This window comes from Sapajus apella, unplaced genomic scaffold (assembly GCF_009761245.1).
Source record: "Sapajus apella isolate SASKATOON/1434 unplaced genomic scaffold, GSC_monkey_1.0 scaffold119, whole genome shotgun sequence".
NCBI classification, from domain to species: Eukaryota; Metazoa; Chordata; class Mammalia; order Primates; family Cebidae; genus Sapajus; species Sapajus apella.
Genome location: NW_022437059.1, coordinates 1,756,250 through 1,779,329, shown reverse-complemented (window position 1 = coordinate 1,779,329; position 23,080 = coordinate 1,756,250). Strand labels below are relative to the sequence as shown.

General features: G+C 40.4%; 1 protein-coding gene across 1 annotated transcript in view; it reads left to right on the top strand.

The window, feature by feature from the left end:
* FCRL4 (Fc receptor like 4) overlaps positions 1-23,080 on the top strand; it is a 45,194-nt gene that overhangs the window by 4,649 nt on the left and 17,465 nt on the right. Inside the window, exons 3-8 of the mRNA XM_032260722.1 lie at positions 149-403; positions 1,711-1,959; positions 2,248-2,532; positions 7,736-8,050; positions 16,528-16,734; positions 18,606-18,626. Of these exons, the coding sequence (XP_032116613.1) occupies positions 149-403; positions 1,711-1,959; positions 2,248-2,532; positions 7,736-8,050; positions 16,528-16,734; positions 18,606-18,626 (1,332 nt within the window). The remainder of the gene's footprint in view (positions 1-148; positions 404-1,710; positions 1,960-2,247; positions 2,533-7,735; positions 8,051-16,527; positions 16,735-18,605; positions 18,627-23,080) is intronic.

Genomic DNA, 23,080 nt, shown 5'->3' with positions numbered 1-23,080 from the left:
GTCACCCTCCTGAAATCATTTTGCTCATTGTCATTCCCTGGGCAATTTCTCCCTTGGGTGAGGTGAGGGCCAGGCTATGCAACAGGAGGCCCTGAGGCTGGGCCTGCGGGCGCCTCTACCTTAGACTCCTTTTTTCTTTCCTCCTCAGCAAGGACACACAAGTCCGTTATTTCCCTCCAGCCTCCATGGACCACAGTCTTCCAAGGAGAGAGAGTGACTCTGACTTGCAAGGAATTTCACTTCTACTCACCACAGAAGACAAAATGGTTCCGTTTGTACCTTGGGAAAGAAATACCAAGAGAAACCCCAGCAAATACCCTCGAGGTTCGAGAATCTGGAGAGTACAGATGCCAGGCCGGGGGCTCCTCGCTCAGTAGCCCTGTGCGCTTGGTCTTCTCTTCAGGTGAGAGAGAGTGAAAGACGCACCGACTTTAGAAATCAATTCAGCCCATGTTTCTCTCTAGCTGTTATGACTTCAGACCCTTCGTGAGTGGACAATTTTATTTCACACTGTGGTAAGGCAGGGAGAGAGTAAAAAGCTGGAATACAACCAGACAGGGAATGGGATTAGCTGCTTAATTTTAAACATTAAAATGAAGAAAATTTAAATTCTCTTTATAAAACTCATCCAGCCCAAGGGACAGTGACTTCAAGCGGTGTATCTAGGAGGACATACATATCACAAATAACAACTAAAGGTTGCTTGGATGAACCATACAAACACTGCAGTTTCCATTGAGTGGATTAATGTCTCTAAACTCGTGGTTCTTAAAGTTCAATCTGAGTCACATATCCTGAGCAGCTTATTAATCATACAGATACTCAGGACCTACCCTGTGTTTACCGAGTAAAACAAGAGTAGGGCCCAGGAATTCGTAGTTTTCAAGCTGTTCTGGTAAAGGAATATTTGAGGAATAATTTATTTGAAGAATTCTCAAATCTATTTATAGTTTTAAGCCATATTATGTGTCTGGAATAATAAGTAGAAGGAATATTCTTTTCTATTTTGAGAAAGAAAAAGAGAGTTAGATGAGATAGTATTTGAGAGAGAATGAGAGCTAAAAGAAGAGACATTTCTTTTTTTGTCCTAAAACCACCTGTTTTGAAATTGAAACCATGGCATCCTAAAGTCCTTTCATTTAGTGAAAAAAGCAGCAGTTTGGTAGCAAGAAACAAATAAAATGCTTATGCTTTTTGACTTAGCAATCTCTCTTAAGAATTTGCCTACTGAAACAATCATAGATATACATCCTTGAAAATTGCAGACCCTAAATGGTCAAGAATAAGCCTCATTTAATAAATTACGTTACTGCCACTAAGGGAACATTTTGTGGCCACTGAAAATCAGGTTCAGGAATGATATTAATAACACAGGAAAGTGTTTGTAATATACGAATTGAAAAGCAGGTTATCAAATCTATAAATATAATTTCTATTCCATAAAAAATACACAGACTGTCAAGTAGTTGAAGAAGGAAGAGAAAATGGGAAAAACATATGCCAAAATGTGGCTGGTTTTTACCTTTCAACTTTCTGCTTTTGAACTTTTCTCAAGGCTCATGTGTTTAAACAGCAAAAAAAGAAATCATAATTACTGTAATAATCCTTTCTCCCAACACATTTCTTTGAAATACAGTCTACTTGGAAAAACAATGAAAGGAAAGGGGAACAGTGAGATGAACCAAGTAACTGCGGTTGTGTTTCCCTTAGCTTCGCTGATCCTGCAATCTCCAGTTTCCGTGTTTGAAGGAGACTCCGTGGTTCTAAGGTGCCGGGCAAAGGTGGAAATAACACTGAATACTATTTACAAGGATGATAATATCCTGGCATTTCTTAATAAAAGCTCTGACTTCCGGATTCATCATGCAAGTCTCAAGAACAATGGTGCATATCACTGTACAGGATTTAATAGAAGTAATTTCCCTGTTTCTTCCAACATAGTCAAAATCCAAGTCCAAGGTAAAGCCTTCATCATTTTGAAAAGTGAGTTGGTCAAAAGGAGACTCCCCAGGGTCACAGAGGTAGAACAGGAGGAAAAGGGTGGGCTGGAATACCATTAAATCACAGGGACATTCCTGCAAGGACCAGAGGAGGCACAGCAGTGCTTTGGACTGAAGAAAGCTAGGGGTTGATGACATCCCTTTCTTTGCTTGCTTTTTGGATGTGCTACTGCTTGAAGTGTGTTTTTCTCCAGAGCACATCTCAGCCTCATTGCTCTGGGACCGTTGTTGTGATTCTTCTCTCTAGAGCTGTTTTCACGTCCAGTGTTGAGAGCAAGCTCCTCCCAGCCCATCAACGGGAGCCTAGTGACCCTCACCTGTGAGACCCAGCTCTCTCTAGAGAGGTCAGATGTCCAGCTCCAGTTCCGCTTCTTCAGAGATGGCCAGACCCTGGGATTAGGCTGGACCAACTCCTCGAAGTTCCAGATTACTGCCATGAGGAGTGAAGATTCAGGGTCCTTCTGGTGCGAGATAGATACTGTGGCTCACACCGTCAAAAAAGAAAGCCTGAGATCCCAAATTCGTGTACAGAGTAAGTTTTTGTAAGAAAGGACATTGGAGCCAGAAGAAGGAAGGTAGAGTAGGGACATTGGTTACAACTTAGTTCCTTTTTTCCTTGAAGTGGTGAGCAGGGGTCTATCTTAGATTCTGGTGCTACCTTGAGGTCTTCTCTCTGCTAGTGCATTAGGAGTGGAATAATTTATCAGTAGACTCCAAAAAGTCTCAAGACTTCTGGATCTTTGCTAAATCTCTCTAAATTTGCCCTTTCATGTTGCAAAATAATCAGATATTTATTGGGCGTCTGTAATTGTGCTATAGAAGCTGGGGAGGACACAGATGATCTTTGAAGCATTATCCCTAGAGGCAAGAAACAACTCACATTATAGGTGGAAAGGAAAGAGAGTACTCTTGAATATTCATTGAAATTTTCTTTGTGGACTACTAGCAGTAGTAGTGATAGTCAACATTTATAAATGTTCCATTTGTACCTGAAAATAAAATCCATCCTTTAATTATTGAGTGTTAGGTTTGCTCTTTATTAAATCAAATTAGAATTTTTCTCCTTATATATTTTTGTCTGTATTTTTCAATTACTGAGATTCCTATTAAGGTCTCCTACTATAAAAATAGATTTGTCTTTCTGTTCTTACAATTCTGTCAATTTTATGTTATATATTACAAGGGTATGTGATTAAAAGTATTGTTACACATTGCTAGTAGATGAAGAATTGTTATATGACCCATGCTATGGTCTAAATATATGTGTCCACCCCAAATTCATACATTGAAACCCAATGCATAAGATAATGGCATTAGGAGGTAGGGTCTTTGGGAGATGATTAGGTCATGCAGAGATCTCATGTCTGGAGCTAGTGCCCTTATACTAAAGAGCTAGTTCCCCTCTTCATCATGTGAGGATGTAGTGAGAAAGTGCCATCTATGAAACAGAAAGTAAGTCCTCACCAGACATTGCATCTGCTGATGCACTGACCTTAGACTTTCCAGCCTTCAACTGTGAAAAATAAATTAACATTGTTTATAAGGCACCCAGTCTATGGTATTTTATTACTACAGCCCAAATGGACTCAGACAATCTCCTTTCTCCCTGTCTTGTCTCTTATAAACAGTAGCTGGATTTAGCTTTCTCTCAAATCTCTTCATTTCTAGTGTCTAATTGGTGAGGTTTCTCCCATTTAAGGTAATGTAACTGCTGATCTATATGGAATTATTTCCATCACCTTATTATTTCCTTCTATTTCTTGTGTTTAATCTAGTTTCTTCTTTCCTTCATTCAATCAAGTTTAAATCTTTATTCTACTATTTCTCTACTTTTTTGGAATTTATACACTATTTCTAATCATGTAGAGATGAGACTCAAAATTTTTACATGTATATCTAACACAAAGCCTACATAAATATATCTTTATATCTATTTCCTAAAAATTAAAGGGCTTTTGAGCACTTTCAAACTTTTCTTCTTCTTGTCTTATCCAATATTATTTTTTCTATATTTCCACAACCACAATTATAAGTTACTTTTTATTTAAATCAGTGTCCAGATTTATTCCATTTGCCATTTTCTCTGCTCACTATTTCTTATCCCTTTTCAAATTTTCCTTCCAAGACCATCTTCCTTCTTCATGAAGTACTTCTTTAGTGCTTGTCTAATGGTGGCGTGCATTCTCCGTTCTAATTTGCCTGGGAATATCTTTATCCTTGTTGAATAATAGTTCCATTGAATAGATAATTCAATGATTAAATTAATAATTTAATTAATTATTAATAATCCTGCTGTGTTGTAATTTTCCTTTCATTCTTTTGTAGATAATCCACCTTTTCTACCTCTGTTTATTGTGAAATTTTATCTTTGTCTATAGGGTGTGGTAAATTTGTAGTACATTTATTTGGGTTGATAGCTCACCCAATCACAGACAACACCAGTGCCAAATGAAGATCTGAGTTAGACCAATTAATACATTTAAAAAACAGAAAATTAACAACATAATATTTATGATACAATCAATGCTTCCAAGAAAACAAAGTATATAAGAAATGATTAAAGACCTTTGGGGAAAGTGGGCAGCCCATGTCTACAGTAGGTGTCTGGGGCTAACTAAGCCTTCTGCTTCCACCACTGGGGATAGAGCAGGCCTGCCCCAGTGGTTCCTGAAGGCACCTGATCCCACTGTGGCCCTTAATGAGATATTCTTAGTCAGTGGAGGTCCACTCCTGACAGGCACAGGCGCCCAAGATTATAACTCCCTGGATTTACTTTCCTATGTAATAAGTTTGAAATATTATCTGACTATATAGCTATATATATACCATCAATACTTTTTTAATATTTGCTGATGTCTTTTATCTGTTTCTTTGCTTAAGATTTTTCCTTCTCATTTCCTCCTGCCTGTTGTTTCTTCAAAATGTTTTGTTTTGTATTACAGGCTTGACTTTAGCTCTTTCTAGAGTTTAAGCATAGTTCTCTGAAGCTCCGTGGCAAATTTCTCTGTTAACTGTGGTTACCAGATTGTCACTTCTGGTTAGTGGCCTTTGCTAACTCTCTATCAGAAGCTTGTGCATTTCCTAACATGTTGGTAATTTTTTTTACTGTTACCATATTTTCAGCAGTAATTGTTCTTTACAAGAGTCCAAACTGTGCCCTGAGCTGAGGAAGTCTCCTCATGGATTTACCGTTTCGTCTGCTGGGGTCCTGTAGGTTTCATCTATTTTTAAGGTAGTTTCTAAGCTCAGAGTTCTAGCACGGAGTGACAGTTAATGTCCACACCAATTCACTGTGCAGGATTGGATTCCAATTCCTCACGGATACCATCTTTAAGACAGGACAGATGGCATTCCCCAGCCTGATTTCCCAAATGAGAAGACAGACTATATCCACCCCAACCCCTCATCTGGCTTTGTCAGCCTCACTACAAGCACAAGCACAGCCTAGGCTTCATCCTTATATAGGGAGATTACAACATGAGCCTCTACGGTCGGTTTCTGGTTCTGATAACTTCTTGGGTCTCCAGAACTTCAAATCCCACTCACCCACTTAGCATTGAGTTACATCTTGTTTCTGTACCTGGAGTTTTTCTGAACCTAAGCTATATAATTAAAACATTTTTGTTATGTTTTTATCAAGCACTATTGTGTGGTCAGAGTGTTAGGAGAGGCTTGCTCAATCAGTTCAAGTGCCTTCTTCTCTGGAAGTTTCCAAAGTATCTTTTCCTTTTCTGTAATTCTTGTTGCCCACAAATGTCCGACATTTGGGGTGCAGGCGGCTATTACTTCAGGCAGAGGTTAGAACCCTGCTGAGAATGCAGAACGCAGTGTTCGCCTCTTGACTGCCAAAATAGGCAAGAACCAAATTGTATTGCTTGAAAAAAATAGATTTGTGTGTTCCAAATCAAAGACTGTAGATTCAGAGGATAGAGTTCTTCCAAGTCACAAACTAAAAAAAAAATGCCAGGTAAGATAATGTGAGTAATTTTCCAACATCTGTATGTAACATTCTGGAACTAAGTAAGCATTGAAGAAATGCCTAAAGTTGAAACTCTGATTACAACTTAGAAGGGACTTGATATCACCATTTCCTAGGGCTCAACAGAAGTGGCTGTGAGGCAGAAGAGAGCAGAGCAGGCCAAGTGATAGGACCTCCAGATAGGTTGACTAGAAAAACAAAGGCAGAGGGATTAGGTCCCACTTACCTTTGAACGGGGGGGGGGGCAGGGCCTCCTCCCAGGGAGCCCTGTTGAGCAGAAATTGGGGCATAGTATGTTTCAGCAGAACAAGGGCATCTAGAAGTGCAACAAGCTCTCCTCAGCCTGTGCATCGATACTGGGAGATTCTGCAGTTCTCATGGGCCTCCGTAGGGAAATGAATTACTGAGAGGGGTCATGGGCCAGAAGATGCCCGAGGTCAAAATAAGGAAGGTCAGAGTGTGTAGACCTCATTACGGAGGCTGTGGCAGGAACCACAGGTGTCAGTTACACCTGCCCACCCCAGCCCCAGACAAGCAGGACCAGTCCTATCAGCAACAGGTGTGGAGAACGATACCCAAAGATCAGGAGAAAATTCCCTGCAAACATCTACAAAGGTGACAGAAGAGCCAGAAGATGGAACTCCTTTCCCAAATCCATGAGGGCAGACAGAGAGAAGCAGTAAAGAGGGTGGGCGTAGAAAAGATGGGAAAGGCCTTCCTGAGTAGTTCTATATGGGCACCAGTGGATTCTCTGAGCTTGATAGTGTCCAGGCTGATTCTTTCTCCCCCAGGGCATTTTCATAGATTCTCTGGATAGATAGCCTCTTATCTGACAGTAGGAATCTGTCACCTACTTTGTCATTCACTATGCACTCTCAGGGTGACCATTTATGACTCTCTCTTTGGCCCCTGCTTCCTGGCTGGTCCATTTGAATACAGACTTTCCGTACCAGGGTTCTATTGCTCCTTCAAGTGGCCCTCTTGACAAATTCTTTTAAGGTCCCATGTCCAGCAGATGAAAACCAGGTTCCTTTGACTCCTCAATGGGGATCCAGTTTCCCTACTGGCAGTCCTGACTCTGCGGCCATGGGCTGTTTCAGCAACATCTCCCACTTTGAGTTTCTCAGATGTGAGTCAGGAACCTGTCCAGTGCATCCCCAAGCTGCAGGGAACACACCCCAAGCTCTCTGAATGGTCTCATTGATGTTCCTCTCACCAAGCTTGAGGTGAAGGGCAGGTATGCATGAGGTATGGAGGGGACTCACAGCATAGCTCTTTATAAAGAAATTAATTTCCCGTGATCTCCAGATCCTAAGCTTGTATGCCTTCAGTATAAATGAGAGCTTGCGTCTCAAATCTGGTTTTCAGAACTAGTTTTGCAAATTCTTTGGTAAAAGGTATTTTCCCAAAAGGTTTTATTGTACCCTCCAAGTTCTCTGGGGATTGTAAGGATCTGATGAGGTATGTGAAGGGCAATGAATGTGGGTTTGGCTTCATGTAGTACAGGCAGGGGACACACAGTTGTGGAGGAAGCTGAGAGACTCTGGCTGCTACCCCTTCTCTAAATCTGGGATTCTTCTCTACCACTTTCCCAGGATATAACTTTGGGCAAACTGTTTTACTTCTTCAAATCTCAGTTTCTTTGGCTGTGAAATATCTTGCCTGCTCAGCAAGATGCTCTGAAACTAAATTAGATAATCAATGAAGAATATGCCTTACAATAATAATTATCGTTATTTTGTTCCCTCCTTCCCAGAGCCTGTGCCCCTCCCACAGATCCTGACTGAGTCATCATCCATCACACCAGGCTGGTGCAACCTCACCGTGAAGTGTAGGGTTCTAGGGACCACAGAGGACCTGAATGTAATCTGGGAGACCCAGGGTCTCCCCAGGGAGCTGGAGCAGAGAGGGACACTAGGACCAGCCCCCAACTCATGGACTCTGGCTGTGAGCCTGTCCCCGAGCCAGCGCAATGCCAGCCTCACCTGTGTGGTCAGCAACAATGTGGACCAGAAAACTGCCACCAAAGACCTTGGGGAAGTATGTTGGGCTCAAAAAAGTGTCCAGCAAGGTGAGTATGCTCAGCTCAGAAGACACTTCTTTTCCTGGAGATTGGGGGAAGGGGAGTTGTGCTGACCACCCCATTCCAACCTTGCCGCCTCTTGACAATAAATGCAAGCTGGGAAGATCCAGTAAAAATTTGCATATGCTCCAGGAAGCTATCCAGGGAAGGGATGGAATCAGGGATTTTTAGGAAGAGAAAAGAAGAGCTATACTAGGCATTTACTTCTGCTCTGTTCTGAATCCTACTTGAACAGCTACTGAGTGTGTGAGGAGTCATATTTGTAGCAAGTGATTTCAACTGGGAAACATGAAGAAGTTAGAGAAAGGCAAGTTTTGACTCATGATATTAGAGAAGAGCTTTCTAAGGTCAGAGTCATACAAAAATGGAATGGAAGCCTTAGGACAACAGTGAGGTCCTGGCCATTGGTGGGGTGTAAGCACAGCCATAGCCACTCGGTGGGGGTGTTGTAAGTGCAAGAGGGGCAGGACTCTATGGGAAGTTTCCTGCCAACGGCACATTCTTAGATTCTAGGTAACTCTCTTTGACAAAATCATATAGGCTTATTCCCAGCCACAAACTGTCAGGTGGAGCAGAGTACCTGGCATTGAGCTAGCCCCCCGCAGGAAGCGCAGCCGCCCCAGGAGTCAGTCACCCAGTGGCTTCTCTCTCCCTGCTCTGTGTCCCACCCAACAGGGACTGGAACTTCAGTCGTATTCCCATTACTGTGCACGATGCTTGCGAAAGGCCTCCTGCTCCTCGGGCTCCTTGGAAAGCTGGGAGTTGAATTCACCAAGAAAAAATTTCCAGCAGAAGAAGGGAAGTGAGAACTGTCCAAGCAGACTTTATTTCCTTTTTTGTCAAGTTTTCTGAACCACAAATGAGAGCTTTCTATCTTCTGCCAAGATGTACATTGTATTTGTTATTACAAAAATGATCTATTCATTACTAGTTTGAGTGAATCCACTGTCAATAGGATTTGATCCTTAAGCCCTTGAAAGAGAAAAGACTAATATATGTTCTATGATATTTTGTGTGTTGGTTTTTTGAGGGTTATACGCACATGTAAATCAATGTAAATAATTTATGTTTTTCTAGAAATTGTGCATTTAGTGAATATTTTAAATTAAATAGATGTTAATTATGTATTATATCTTTTGGAGTTTTTTTTCTTGTTGTTGTTTTCCTATTTCATATGTGACAGCAGCTTGCTGATCAATCACAAATTCACAAAACTTAAGAGCAACAAAATGTTAACACCATTCAACAATCAGTTAAGTGCGTGACAGCTAAAGATAATATAAACTAATAATGGCATATATTGATTGCTTCCTATGCACCATGACTTTTCTTTTTTTTTTATTGTACTTTGGGTTCTGGGGTACATGTGCAGATCATGCAGGATTGTTACATAGGTACATACATGGCAATGTGGTTTGCTGCCTCCATCCCTCCGTCACCTACATCTGGCATTTCTCCCCATATTACCCTACCCTGACCTCCCCACCCCCCTGCTGTCCCTCCCTTGGACCCCCCGAACAGACCCCAATGTGTGATGCTTCCCTCCCTGTGTCCATGTGCTCTCATTGTTCAACACCCGCCTATGAGTGAGAACATGCGGTGTTTCATTTTCTGTTCTTGTATCAGTTTGCTGAGAATGATGGTTTCCAGGTTCATCTATGTCCCTACAAAGGACATGAACTCATCCTTTTTTATGGCTGCATAGTAGTCCATGGTGTATATGTGCCACATTTTCCTTGTCTTATCATCGATGAGCATTTGGGTTGGTTCCAGGTCTTTGCTATTGTAAACAGTGCCACTATGAACATACGTGTGCATGTGTCTTTATAATAGAATGATTTATAATCCTTTGGGTATATACCCAGTATTGGCATTGCTGGGTCAAATGGAATTTCTATTTCTAGGTCCTTAAGGAATCGCCACACTGTCTTCCACAATGGTTGAACTAGTTTACACTCCCACCAACAGTGTAAAAGTGTTTCTATTTCTCCACATCCTCTCCAGTATCTGTTGTCTCCAGATTTTTTAATGATCGCCATTCTAACTGGTGTGAGGTGGTATCTCAATGTGGTTTTGATTTGCATTTCTCCAATAATCAGTGATGATGAGCATTTTTTCATGTGTTTTTTGGCCTCATATGTCTTCTTTTGAGAAGTATCTGTTCATATCCTTCTCCCACTTTTGGATGGGTTTGTTTTTTTCTTTAAAACTGTTCTTTGTAGATTCCGGATATCAGCCCTTTGTCAGATGGGTAGATTGCAAAAATTTTTTCCCATTCCGTTGTTGCCAGCTCACTCTAATGATTGTTTCTTTTGCTGTGCAGAAGTTCTGGAGTTTAATTAGGTCCCATTTGTTTATTTTGGCTTTTGTTGCCAACGCTTTTGGTGTTTTAGTCATGAAGTCCTTGCCTATGCCTATGTCCTGAATGGTTTTGCCTAGGTTTTCTTCTAGGGTTTTAATGGTGTTAGGCCTTATGTTTAAATTTTTAATCCATCCGGAGTTAATTTTAATGTAAGGTGTCAGGAAGGGGTCCAGTTTCTGCTTTCTGAACACTTCTAGCCACTTTTCCCAAAACCACTGATTAAACAGGGAATCCTTTCCCCATTGCTTGTTTTTGTCAGGTTTGTCAAAGATCAGATGGTTGTAGATGTGTGGCATTGCCTCTAAGGCCTCTGTTCTGTTCCATTGGTCTATATCTCTGTTTTGGTACCAGTGCCATGCTGTTTTCATTACTGTAGCTTTGTAGTATAGTTTGAAATCAGGTAGTGTGATGCCTCTGGCTTTGTTCTTTTTGCTTAGGATTGTCTTGGCTATGCAGGCTCTCTTTTGTTTCCATATAAAGTTTAAGGTGGTTTTTTCCAGTTGTGTTAAGAAGGCCATTGGTAGCTTGATGGGGACAGCGTTGAATCTATAAATTTCTTGGGGCATGTGGCCATTTTCATGATATTGATTCTTCCTAACCATGAGCATGGAATGTTTCTCCATTTGTATGTTTCTCTTATTTCCTTGAGCAGTGGTTTGTAGTTCTCCTTGAAGAGGTCCTTTACATACTTCATTAGTTGTATTCCTAGATATCTTATTTTCTTTGTAGCATTTGTGAATGGGAGTTCACTCATGATTTGGTTCTCTGTTAGTCTGTTATTGGTGTATAGAATGCTTGTGATTTCTGTACATCGATTTTGTATCCTGAGACTTTGTTGAAGTTGCTTATCACTTTAAGGAGATTTTGGGCTGGGATACTGGGGCCTTCTAAGTATACAATCATATTGTCTGCAAATAGAGACAATTTGACTTCCTCTTTTCCTAACTGAATACTCTTTATTTTTTTTCTTGCCTAATTGCTCTGGCTAGAACTTCCAATACTATGTTGAATAGGAGTAATGAAAAAGGGCATCCTTGTCTAGTGCCAGATTTCAAAGATAATGCTTCCAGTTTTTGCCCATTCAGTATGATATTGGCTGTGGGTTTGTTTTAAATAGCTTTTACTGTTTTGAGATATGTTCCCTCGATACCTAGTTTATTGAGAGTTTTTAGCATAAAGGGCTGTTGAATTTTGTCAAACACCTTTCCTGCATCTATTGAGATAATCACGTGGTTTTTGTCTTTGGTTCTGTTTATGTGGTGCATTACATTTACAGACTTGTGTATGTTGAACCAGTCTTGCATCTTGAAATAAAGCCTACTTGATTGTGACGGATAAGCTTTTTGATGTGCTTTTGTAATTGGTTTGCCAGTAATTTATTAAAGATTTTTACATCTATGTTCATCATGGATATTGGCCTGAAGTTTTCTTTTTTTGTTGAGTCTCTGCCAGGTTTTGGTATTAGGATGATGTTGGTCTCATAAAATGATTTGGGAAGGATTCCCTCTTTTTGAATTGTTTGCAATAGTTTCAGAAGGAATGGTACTAGCTCCTCTTTGTATGTCTGGTAGAATTCAGCTGTGAATCTGTCTGGACCTGGACTTTTTTTGATTGATAGGCTATTAATTGCTGCCTCAACTTCAGCCCTTGTTATTGGTCTGTTCAAGGTTTCAACTACTTTCTGGTTTAGGCTTGGGAGGATGCAAGTGTCCAGGAATTTATCCATTTCTTCCAGGTTTACTGGCTTATGTGCATACAGTTGTTTGTAGTAATCTCTGATTGTAGTTTGTTTTTCTGTGGAGTCAGTGGTGATATCCCCTTTATCGTTTTTTATTGCATCTATTTGATTCTTCTCTCTTTTCTTTTTTATTAATCTGCTGAGTGGGCTATTTTGTTGATCTTTTCAAAAAACCAGCTCCTGGATTTATTGATTTATTGAAGGATTTTTTTGGTATCTCTATCTCCTTCAGTTCTGCTCTGATCTTAATTATTTCTTGTCTTCTGCAAGCTTTTGAATTTATTTGATCTTCCTCCTCTAGCTCTTTCAATTTTGATGATAGGGTGTCAATTTTAGATCTTTCCTCACTTTTCTGGTGGGTACTTACTGCTATAAATTTCCCTCTAGATACGCTTTAAATGTGTCCCAGATATTCTGGTACATTGTGTCTTCATTCTTGTTGGTTTCAAAGAACATCTTTATTTCTGCCTTCATTTCACTGTTTATCCAGTTGACATTCAGGAGCTAGTTGTTGAGTTTCCATTAAGTTGCGTGGTTCTGAGTTGGTTTCTGAATCCTAAGTTCTAATTTGATTGCACTGTGGTCTGAGAGACTGTTTGTTATGATTTCCATTCTTTTGCATTTGCGGAGGAGTGATTTACTTCCAATTATGTGGTCAATTTTAGAGTAGGTGTGATGTGGTGCTGAGAAGAATGTATATTCTGTGGATTTGGGGTGGATTTCTGTAGATGTCTATTAGGTCCGCTTGGTCCAAATCTGAGTTCAAGTCCCGGATATCCTTGTTAATTTTCTGTCTTGTTGATCTGTCTAATATTGACAGTGGAGTGTTAAAGTCTCTCACTATTATTGTGTGGGAATCTAAGTCTCTTTGTGGGTCGTTAAGAACTTGCTTTATGTACCTGGGTGCTCCTGTATTGGGTGCATATATATTTAGGATTGTTAGCTCTTCTTGATGCATTGATCCTTTTACCATTATGTAATGCCCTTCTTTGTCTTTTTTGATCTTTGTTGGTTTAAAGTCCATTTTATCAGAGACTAGGATTGCAACCCCTGCTTTTTTTTTTTTGCTTTCCATTTGCTTGACAAATCTTCCTCCATCCCTTTATTTTTAGCCTATGTGTGTCCTTGCACATGAGATGAGTTTCCTGAATACAGCACACCAATGGGTTTTGACTTTTTATCCAATTTGCCAATCTTTGTCTTTTGTTTGGGGCATTTAGCCCATTTACATTTAAGGTTAATATTGTTATGTGTGAATTTGATCCCACCATTTTGATGCTAGCTGGTCGTTTTGACCATTAGTTGACACATTTTCTTCATTGTATTGATGCTCTTTACCATTTGGTGTGTTTTTGGAGTGGCTAGTACTGGTTGTTCCTTTCCTTGTTTAGTGCGTCTCTCAGTAGCTCTTGTAAGGTAGGCCTGGTGGTGGCGAAATCTCTCAGCAATTGCTTGTCCATAAAGGATTTTCTTTCTCCTTTGCTTATGAAGAAGCTTAGTTTGGCTGGATATGAAATTCTGGGTTGAAAGTTCTTTTCTTTAAGAATGCTGAACATTGGCCCCCACTCTCTTCTGGCTTGTAGGGTTTCTGTGGCGAGACCTGCTGTGAGTCTAATGGGCTTCCCTTTGTGGGTAACCAGACCTTTTTGCCTGGCTGCCTTTAGCATTTTTTCCTTCGTTTCAACCCTGGTGAATCTGACCATTATGTGCCTTGGGGTTGCTCTTCTTGAGGAATATCTTTGTGGTGTTCTCTGTATTTCCTGGACTTGAATGTTGGCCTGCTGTGCTATGTTGGGGAAATTCTCTTGGATAATACCCTGAAGTGTTTTCCAGCTTGGATTCATTCTCTCCGTCACATTCAGGTACACCTATCAAATGTTGATTAGGTCTTTTCACATAATCCCATATTTCTTGGAGGCTTTGTTCATTTATTTTCATTCTTTTTTCTCTGTTCTTGCCTTCTCATTTTATTTCATTGAGTTGGTCTTCAATCTCTGATATCCTTTCTTCTGCTTAGTCGATTCGGCTATTGAAACTTGTGTATGCTTTGCGAAGTTCTCGTGCTGTGTTTTTCAGCTCCATTCAGTCATTTATATTCCTCTCTGAGCCGTTTATTCTAGTTAGCCCAGCTGTAGCCAGTGTATTGCAATGATAATTATTTCCTTTGGGTTGATGTTCCCAGACTAGACCCAAGTGGAAGAAGGCATGTGGGTAAGGGACCAGGGGTTGAGGACTGGAGGAGTCTACTTACCACTTAAGCCCTGCTGATTTTCTCAGGACTAGAATGATGACAAGTGATATTGATTTCACTCATCAAAGTTGATTACCATTGACAGAGATCAAAGATATATTGCTTATCATGTCACAAAGACACAGGCCAAAACATATTCAAGAGCTAGAGAAATAAATTCCACCTCTCTATATAAACAGCTACAAAGTCACATTGCAAATATATGGATTTAGGGAAGGGAAGAATTTGTGGCCATTTTTGTAATCTACCACAGGTCCTGAAGAACTGAATGTAGTCTGGACAACTTCTTAAAGAATAAAGAGGTGACCCTATTGTGATTGGTGCTAACATTGAACTTCTTTTGGAATTTAAAATCTAGATGGTAATGTTTTGTAACGACAGAGAACTTAAATCTCATTATATTATTTATCAGAATCACTCTGTGCTAAAGAGTTAAAAACAGAACATATCTCAGAAGCAGTAATTAAAATGATGAGTTAGATAGGTTTCTTAGGTTAGAAGCACAGACAGGTTAACACTTTACTTGATGAATTAGATGCAAAGTATGGCGATCAGCTATACATGAATTTTAGGTGGCTTGCTTGTGGCATGGTGAATGAAAAGAAAATAACTTGTTCATTTCATCCAATGAACAATCTTAGTCTTGGCTCCTTACCAAAGATTAGATCAAATACTTGGCCTTTTTATTGAACAATAAAATCCATTTAAACACTTTGAATCTTTATCAGATAAACATTTATGAGTAATTACTGAAAATCATAATCCTATTCACTGAAATCAGTTTCCAGAAATAAAAGGAATGTATTGAACTGCATATCCTAAATTGCTGAATTGAAAAGTGAATTCAGAAAGTAAAAATCTAAAAATAAACCAGCATGGTTGAATTGGCTTTTTTCAATTAATGCTGAGAGCGGGGCTGAAGAGTTACAAATAGCAATAATTGAAGTAGGGAAGACAATACTGAAAAACAATATGGCAATGTAGGAATGCCAGAATTCTACAGATATCTCAGAAAAAGTTATTCTAAATATAAAACTATTGTGCGAAGTTTCTATCCATGGTCAGATTGCCTACATTTGCAAATAGCAGTTTGCCTTTATAAAACAATAAAACTAAATATTGCAACCATTCAAAGGATATAAAGCTGAATCTTGTGTTGCACATACACTGTGAAATATACGTTTTGCCATTTATTTCTTGGTGCAAAAGAAGAGATGTCAAGTTTTTGTTTGTTTTATTTTGAGATGGAGTCTCGCACTGTCACCTAAGCTGGAGTGCAATGGTGTGACCTCAGCTCACTGCAACCTCTGCCTTCTAGGTTGACGTGATTCTCCTGCCTCAGCCTTCCAAGTAGCTGAGAAACTTTTTTTTTTGAAAGTTTTGATGTTAAAGTCTCCAAGTAACAAAGGGATTTGCCTTGACCCACATAGCTTGTAAGTGATGAAGTTAAAATCATATACTTAGAACTCTCTAGGCTCTCTCTTTCAAGGAAATCACAACTTATTCTCTCTGCTACCAGATACCAGGCCCACATATTTCAATCAATATATATTTGGCAAGACATTCCAATTTTGTATTCTAGGGCATTAAGTAAAAATGTTATGGTATATTATCTAGGAAGAGTATAATGGGGCTATAATTTACTACTCAGCTTGCCTTCTACTCAGATCAAAAGTTGTGGCTTCCCCTGAGACTGATAAGTCAGGATATTTTCATATATGTCAGACAATGTGTGAGTTGTCTTGTGATTGAGATGTTTCATCAGGTATATAGATGGCCTGCTGGAGGTGTTCCAGTAGATGGATCAGGGCTCAGAGGAGGGCTTTTCTGGGTTGAATGAAAAATTCTTCCTCTCCAGGGAGATTCAGGGACATGCTTGGATTATGTGCATTTCAACAGGCCTGCAATCTCACATCATCTCTGGTAGCAGTGAGAATAGGTTGTGATTTCCTTGAAAGACAGAGGCTAGAGAATTCTGAAATTATAGTGACTTTAGCCTTGAGAAGTGATTCGCACTAGAATGTCACAGCAGTACTTAAAGAATTCTATTAAATTTTGATTGTCGTAGTCTGTATTCTCTCACACTGGGCAACATTGCTATCTTGGGTTTTCAGAAAGATTCATCTACTTCCCCTTTCACTTCATTAACTCAACCAGCTTTATGCAAAGAAGAAGCTTACTGAACTCACTGCCTAGTGCAGGTGTAGCCAAGTGCGACTTGGGCAATCTGGGCTGGCCTGCCTTGTCTCTTCAGATCTCCTCCTTCTCTGACCACCTGGAGCAGGCTTCCATGCTGCTGTGGACGTCCTTGCTGGTCCTTGGTAAGTAATGGAGAAGAGGCCTCTGCTTGCTGCAAAGCTGAGCCTTGCCATGAGCAAAAGGCCTCTTTTCTGAGCTGCTGAAATCATGGATTTTTACTCCCATTTCAGAAAAGCAGAAAATGAACAAAAAGGAAAGATAACGATTTACTGGTAGAAGGGGAAAAACGATAAGAACTGGTTTCCAAAGATGCATTTCTCATCTGCTTTTGCTATTAATTGGCTATGGAAAATCATCTTTACCCCAAAATGGGCTTGTTTATGTAAAAAGAAGCCTATGGCTAGGTTCAGTTCATAAGTCACACAGATTATGAGGACCCAGAGGAAAAGATAAACTGAGTTCCTTGTGAAGGACCATATCCTAATTGTGAACTCAGGTATTAGGGATCATCTGCTGAGAATAGTTATTTCCTTCTCTGTATTCCGAGATCAAACCTGCTCTAATGTTTGCAAAGAGCATGAGAAGAGAAGAAGTAAGATGGTTTTCCACTGATGCTTTTCTTCCTGCTTTTGTACTACCTGTCAGTGTTTGACCAAATGAGGCACTGATTTCCTAGTAGCTCAAGCTAGGGAATTAAAGAACAATCAGTCTGTTGTACATTAAATATTTATTAAGCGTATTTGTCTAGTTCCCTCCTGATCCTCAGACTCCAACTAAGGGAGGTTCTGTTAGTGTGACTGGCACATGATGAGAACTAAGGAGAGAATGGATGGGTATACATGGCATACCACACTGCTGGGCACCACAGAGGATACGGAGACTTGAAGGACACAGATTCTGTCCTTAAGAGGTGACATTCTGAATAGAATGTCAACCTACACCTGCAAGAACATCTGTCTTGGCAATATGAGAAAAATGTTACACAACTAGTTATAGTTAATGTGTAAGGATGTCAATTAATTTTCACTGAGCCCTGACTCCATCTCACTCTTTTTTTTTCTTTTTTCTGAGACAAAGTCTCGCTTTTGTTGCCCAGGCTGGAGTGCAGTGGCATGATCTCAGCTCACTGCAACCTCCACCTCGTGGGTTCATGTGATTCTATTGCCTCAGCCTCCTAGGTAACTGGGATTACAGGGACCCGTCACCATGCCTGGGTAATTTTTGTATTTTTAGAAGAGACAGGGTTTCACCACCTTGGCCAGGTTGGTCTTGAACTCCTGACCTTGTGATCCACCCGCCTAGACCTTTCATTGGGATTACAGGCGTGAGCTACTGCGCCTGGCCTTACATTTCACTTTTCTAAGGGTACCCCATGTATAAATTTATCCAATTCTCTAACAATTGATCAGGTGGAACTCTTATAACTCCCAATTACAAATGAGGAAATGAAGGCACAAAGATGTTGGTCTTATTCCTAAGATTTATGCAGCTAGGACGGTAGCAGAGTCAGGATTCAAACCCATAATCTAACTTTGGAAACTATGTTTTTGACTACTACCCCCTACTGTCTGTCTTATTTTGAGTTCCAAATTAACAATGACAATAAGTGTTCTGAATCAAGAGAAGAGGGGTTAGCAGCAGCCCCATACTAAAAAATTAATGACAGCAGCCATTAATTGAAATCTTATTAATCTAACTCATTACAGTAATATTATGAGGTCGCTTTTATGAGCCTCATTTTTCAAATGAGAAATCTAAGACTTGAAAGTTCATGTGGTTTGTCCCGGGTCATACAGCTAAAATTCAAACCACACTGTCTGAGTCCACAGCCTGAGCGTCTGGCCGTGGTGATCCCCGACTTCTCTGGGATGGGTGGAACAGAGCATGTTTCTCTTTCTCTTGGTTGGAAGTAGCATATGAGTGTGGGGCTCTCAGGGTGAATAGTTTGGGACTCTTTGCCTGTGCTGATGGCTGGCTCTTAACTCTCTTGCAGCTCCAGTCTGTGGCCAATCTGGTAAGTCCTTATTTTCTTTGCTCTGTTGTGTCTCTAGATAACCTAATCACTATATTTTATCTCAAATACTTACCAGAGTCCTTGTTGTCCCTTTCATCCTTTTCCTGAGGGCTACAGAAATGTGGAAACACCTGCTGATGTGGTGACCCAGACTCTAAGAATCAGGTTATTTGGGGGTTACTCTCTTAAATGAAAACTGCCATTGTGCTGGATAAACATGGCAGGGTCTGAGATATGCATCACTGAATCCAGAGGAGGAGGAGCTGCCACCCCACCTGATATGGGATTCTGGCCAAACCTGATGGAATGCATAGCATCCGAGAGGAAAAAGGAAGAAATGAGCCAATACTTCAGAGGGGCAGGCGGGGTCTCCAGCAGCTTTTCCGCTAACCATGTGTAACAAATTTATCCCAAACTTCCGCATCCCATGGAGACACACCTCTCTGTTAATAGCTCAAATCATGATGACTGTGAGTCACCATCTATCCTACTGGTCAGCAGAAAGTCCCATCCTCCATAGGGAGCCACCTCATGGGTGTTTTGGCCATTCCTGTAGAGCACCCTAGGAGCTGTTGGAGCCAAGAGAGGGCCTTTGTCCCCTTGAGGTGCACTGTCACTTGCAGCTCCTAACTCTGCTGTTCTTCCCCTCATCAGTGCCATGGCCACAATTTCCTACACATCCTTCCTGGGACAAGATTATAACTTGGCAGACTTTGCTAATTGTTTTAGAATGGGGAAATGAAATACAAAAAAAGTGCCTGGTATTAGCTACAGCTACAGATGTGGTTAATCTCAGAGCCCAGCAACTCAGTCCCAAACACACGAAGGCCCTGAAAAGTTATGTCCCTTCCTGGCCACACGGCCACCTGCACATAGCAGGGACAGCTTCCTCAAAGCAAAGAAGAGTCTAGTTGCACACAACAAAGGAAATAAATTCTCCTTCCCCCCAGTAGAAGACCTATTGACTAAGTTGCAACTGCCCTACATCCAGTTGCTTCTCAGGAACATGGCTGGTAGGGATTTCTAGTCTCTCAGCAGAAACACAGCCCCATCTCCACCGAAGACATAGGGTATTCAGTCCAAATTTTTAAAGACAGAATTTTATTTTTAAAAAGTGTCTGCAGAGGCCGGGCATGGTGGCTCGTGCCTGTAATCCCAGCACTTTGGGAGGTTGAGGCGGGTGGACCACTTGAGGTCAGGAATTTAAGACGAGCCTGGCCAACATGGTGAAACCTCATCTCTACTAAAAATACAAAAAATTAGCTGGGCATGGTGTTGTGTGCCTGTAATCCCAGCTCCCTGGGAGGCTGAGGCAAGAGAATTGCTTAAACCCAGGAGGCAGAGGTTGCAATAAGCTGAGATGAGGCCACTGCACCCAGCCTGGGTGGGCGAGATTCTGACTGAAAAAAAAAAAAAAAAAAAAAAAGTCTGCAGAGACACACAGATGTTTTACCTTACCCAACAGAACATTTAGCTTCTTCATGTAAAACATGCAGTTGGGTTATTTTAGTTTTCTTTTTTTTTACTCCCAAACACAGAAAGGGCATTTTCTTCACACTTAGCTGTAGCTAAAAGATCTATTTGGGAAGTTCTTCTGGACAAAGGCAAGAAGGTTTAAAGTTTTAAACTTGAAAAGGCATTTTTCTATAAGTCCTTAAATGTAGACAGTCCTTGTCTAAGTAAAAAAGTTTCCAAGAAGAAAATAATTTAAAGTAATTCTATTTAAAATTTTGTAGTAAATAGCAATTCCCAAAATTGAGACTGTATTGTTTAAGGTTAATACAAATGAAATACAAATATTTTATTGTTTAAAATTAATACAAATGAAAACAGAAGTTACATTACTGTAGGCAATTTGTAGGACAAAGCATGAATCTAATATCGATTTTTTAAAAAATGTGGTAGCTGCCACAGCTCCAGCCATCATGACTTTGTTCAAGGCGGAAAGTGGGGAGAAGTGGGGAGGCAGGTGGAGTAGGGAAGTGAAGCTGTGAAAGAGCTCCCAGTGTGCATGTCTTCTTTCAAATAAAAGAAAAACCTTTTCCCAGAATCCCTATTCCTTAGTCCATCCCTCACATCACTTCTCTGACATTCCTTTATTCAGACCTAGATCCTGTAGGTGGGAAAGTTAGTACTTCATTTTTTCAAACACATTAGTGAGTGACAGGTTAGAGAGAAGAGCATTGGGACCGACTTTTGAATGCCAAACAAGTGTTTTCCCTATGATTGATTTCTCCTTTGTAACTGTTAATAGGTCTTGCTCGTACTCTTTAGTGATTTTGTGAGTCATCAGGGCAGCGGTTCCACATAACTTTTACCAAGTTTATGAATTACCGCATCTTCAGCAGAATCTAAAATAGCAATCAATTTTCATTTGTATACCCATTGAAAGATTAGTCTACCAAGGCACTGATCTTGGAGAAGGCTAGACAGTAGCATTAAATTGGGCAGGTTGTTTGAGCGATGTTTCCAACAGTGAATAATTTGTGTTGTAAGCTGTTATTGTTAGCCGGCACAAAGTCAGAGCTACAAAACTCAGAAAATAAGCATTCAGATTAAAAAGAGCCTCAGCAACCACTTCTTGTTAGAAGATATATAATTAAAAACAGAATCTTCTCCCAACTCTGAAATCCTCTCCACAAGGGTAGAAGAGAAAGGAAACATTTGTATTATTGAATAAGCAATAAGCCAGAATAAGATGAGCATCACAAGCAATCCGCTAAGAAGCTGTGAAGACAGAAAGGAATTCCACCCCCTCAAACAGCCAGTTAGATACAGCCCATTCATACATGTTTTCAAGGTAAACAATAACTAGGCCTCAAGGAAGAGGGCCTGACAACACCTTTTCTCCCACTAGTTCATTTTAACTTTATCCTGGTAACTGGGGAGGCAACCTGTCTTAAGTAACTGAAGGGAAACAAACTTCTTTGTGGTGGTGGTTGTTGTTCTTTATGCTTTGGTGTCATGTTTAAAAACACATTGTTAAATCCAAGGTCATGAAGACTTATTCTCGTCTTTTCTTTAAAGAGTTCTATGGTTTTAGCTCTTATATTTAGGTTATTTATCTATTTTGAGTTAATTTTTTTTATTGTACTCTGGGGTACATGTGCACATCCCGCATCCTGCAGGATTGCTGCATAGGTACATACATGCCATGGTGGTTTACTGTCTCCATCCCCCCTCCTCCCCACCTAGCCCAGTGAGTGTTGTTCTCTTCCCTGTGCTCAAGTGTTCTCATTGTGCATCACCCGCCTGTGAGTGAAAACATGAGGAAACAAACTTCTATCTTTACAACAGCAGGTAGTTTTGCGCATTGGAGAAAGCCCGTCAAAGTTAGGTACTTGCCCTCCCATAGGAGCTGACAGACAGGGTAACTATCTCTCTAGACGCTTGTATTCAAAAAGGTGGTTCCCAGGACTTTCCTGGGTTGGGAGTCAGGCAATAGGCTTATTTAACCAATGTAAACATGTATATGCATTTGAAAAGGACAGAGAAAGAAATTCTGAAAGAGGAGGAGAAGTCTCTTACTTTTGGCAGGGAGAATTAAGCCTCTTATTTTTAATTTGTATTATCCTTGCATTCTTCAGTTTCTATACACCAATGCTTCAAAGACTGTATGGCCTAATTTCATGTAGGGTTAGTATTTTAGTGTCATGAGAGAGTGTCTTTGAGGTCTGGGGAGTTAGGAGCATCTAGCTCCCTGTACTCTTATTTTCTGCAGCTATCTGGGTACATTTCTTATGTCAGACACAGCCTGCCCACCTCTCCCATGCATACTTCTTGTCAGTAAAAATGTTACTTAAGCTCCTTTTCATAACTGTCTAATTGACCCTCAGATTTCTATACTCACTCCATCTACAACTCCTATCCCATCTCATGTTCATGCTACATGTAGAGAAGGGATAAATTTCTCTCTACCTATCTTAGTTTTGATGAGAACCAAAATATTTCACCCCCAAATATGGCCACCTGGTATAATGGGTATTTTGAATTAAAGGCCCTAAAAGATCAACAGAAGAAACTTGTCCCCTATCTACCCAAAGACCAAACCAACCCACCAGTAAGAACAGTTGTTTTATCCTCCCCTCCCTGTTGTCATCCTCTACTGTAGAAAAGAAGACTGAAGGGTGTAACCACAGATGAACAGACCCTATCATAAGAAAATGTCTCTCCTTCAGGCTCATTCAGCTTCCAAATAAAACCATTTATCCATTAATTCACCCTAGTCATTATGTGTTGCCCCTCAAAAGAGTTACCTACATTATCCCTCTCCCAAAACCCCTCTAAAAATGGCTGGGTAAGTATCTGGGCCCCACTGGCATATTTGGGGAATTACTCTGTAATTCTTCCCTGTACATGTTGATAAATTTGTAGGCCGTTTCTCCTATGAATGTGCTTTTCATCAGTTGATTTTTCAGCAGACCTTAAGAGGGCAAAGAAAAAGTTTTCTCTTG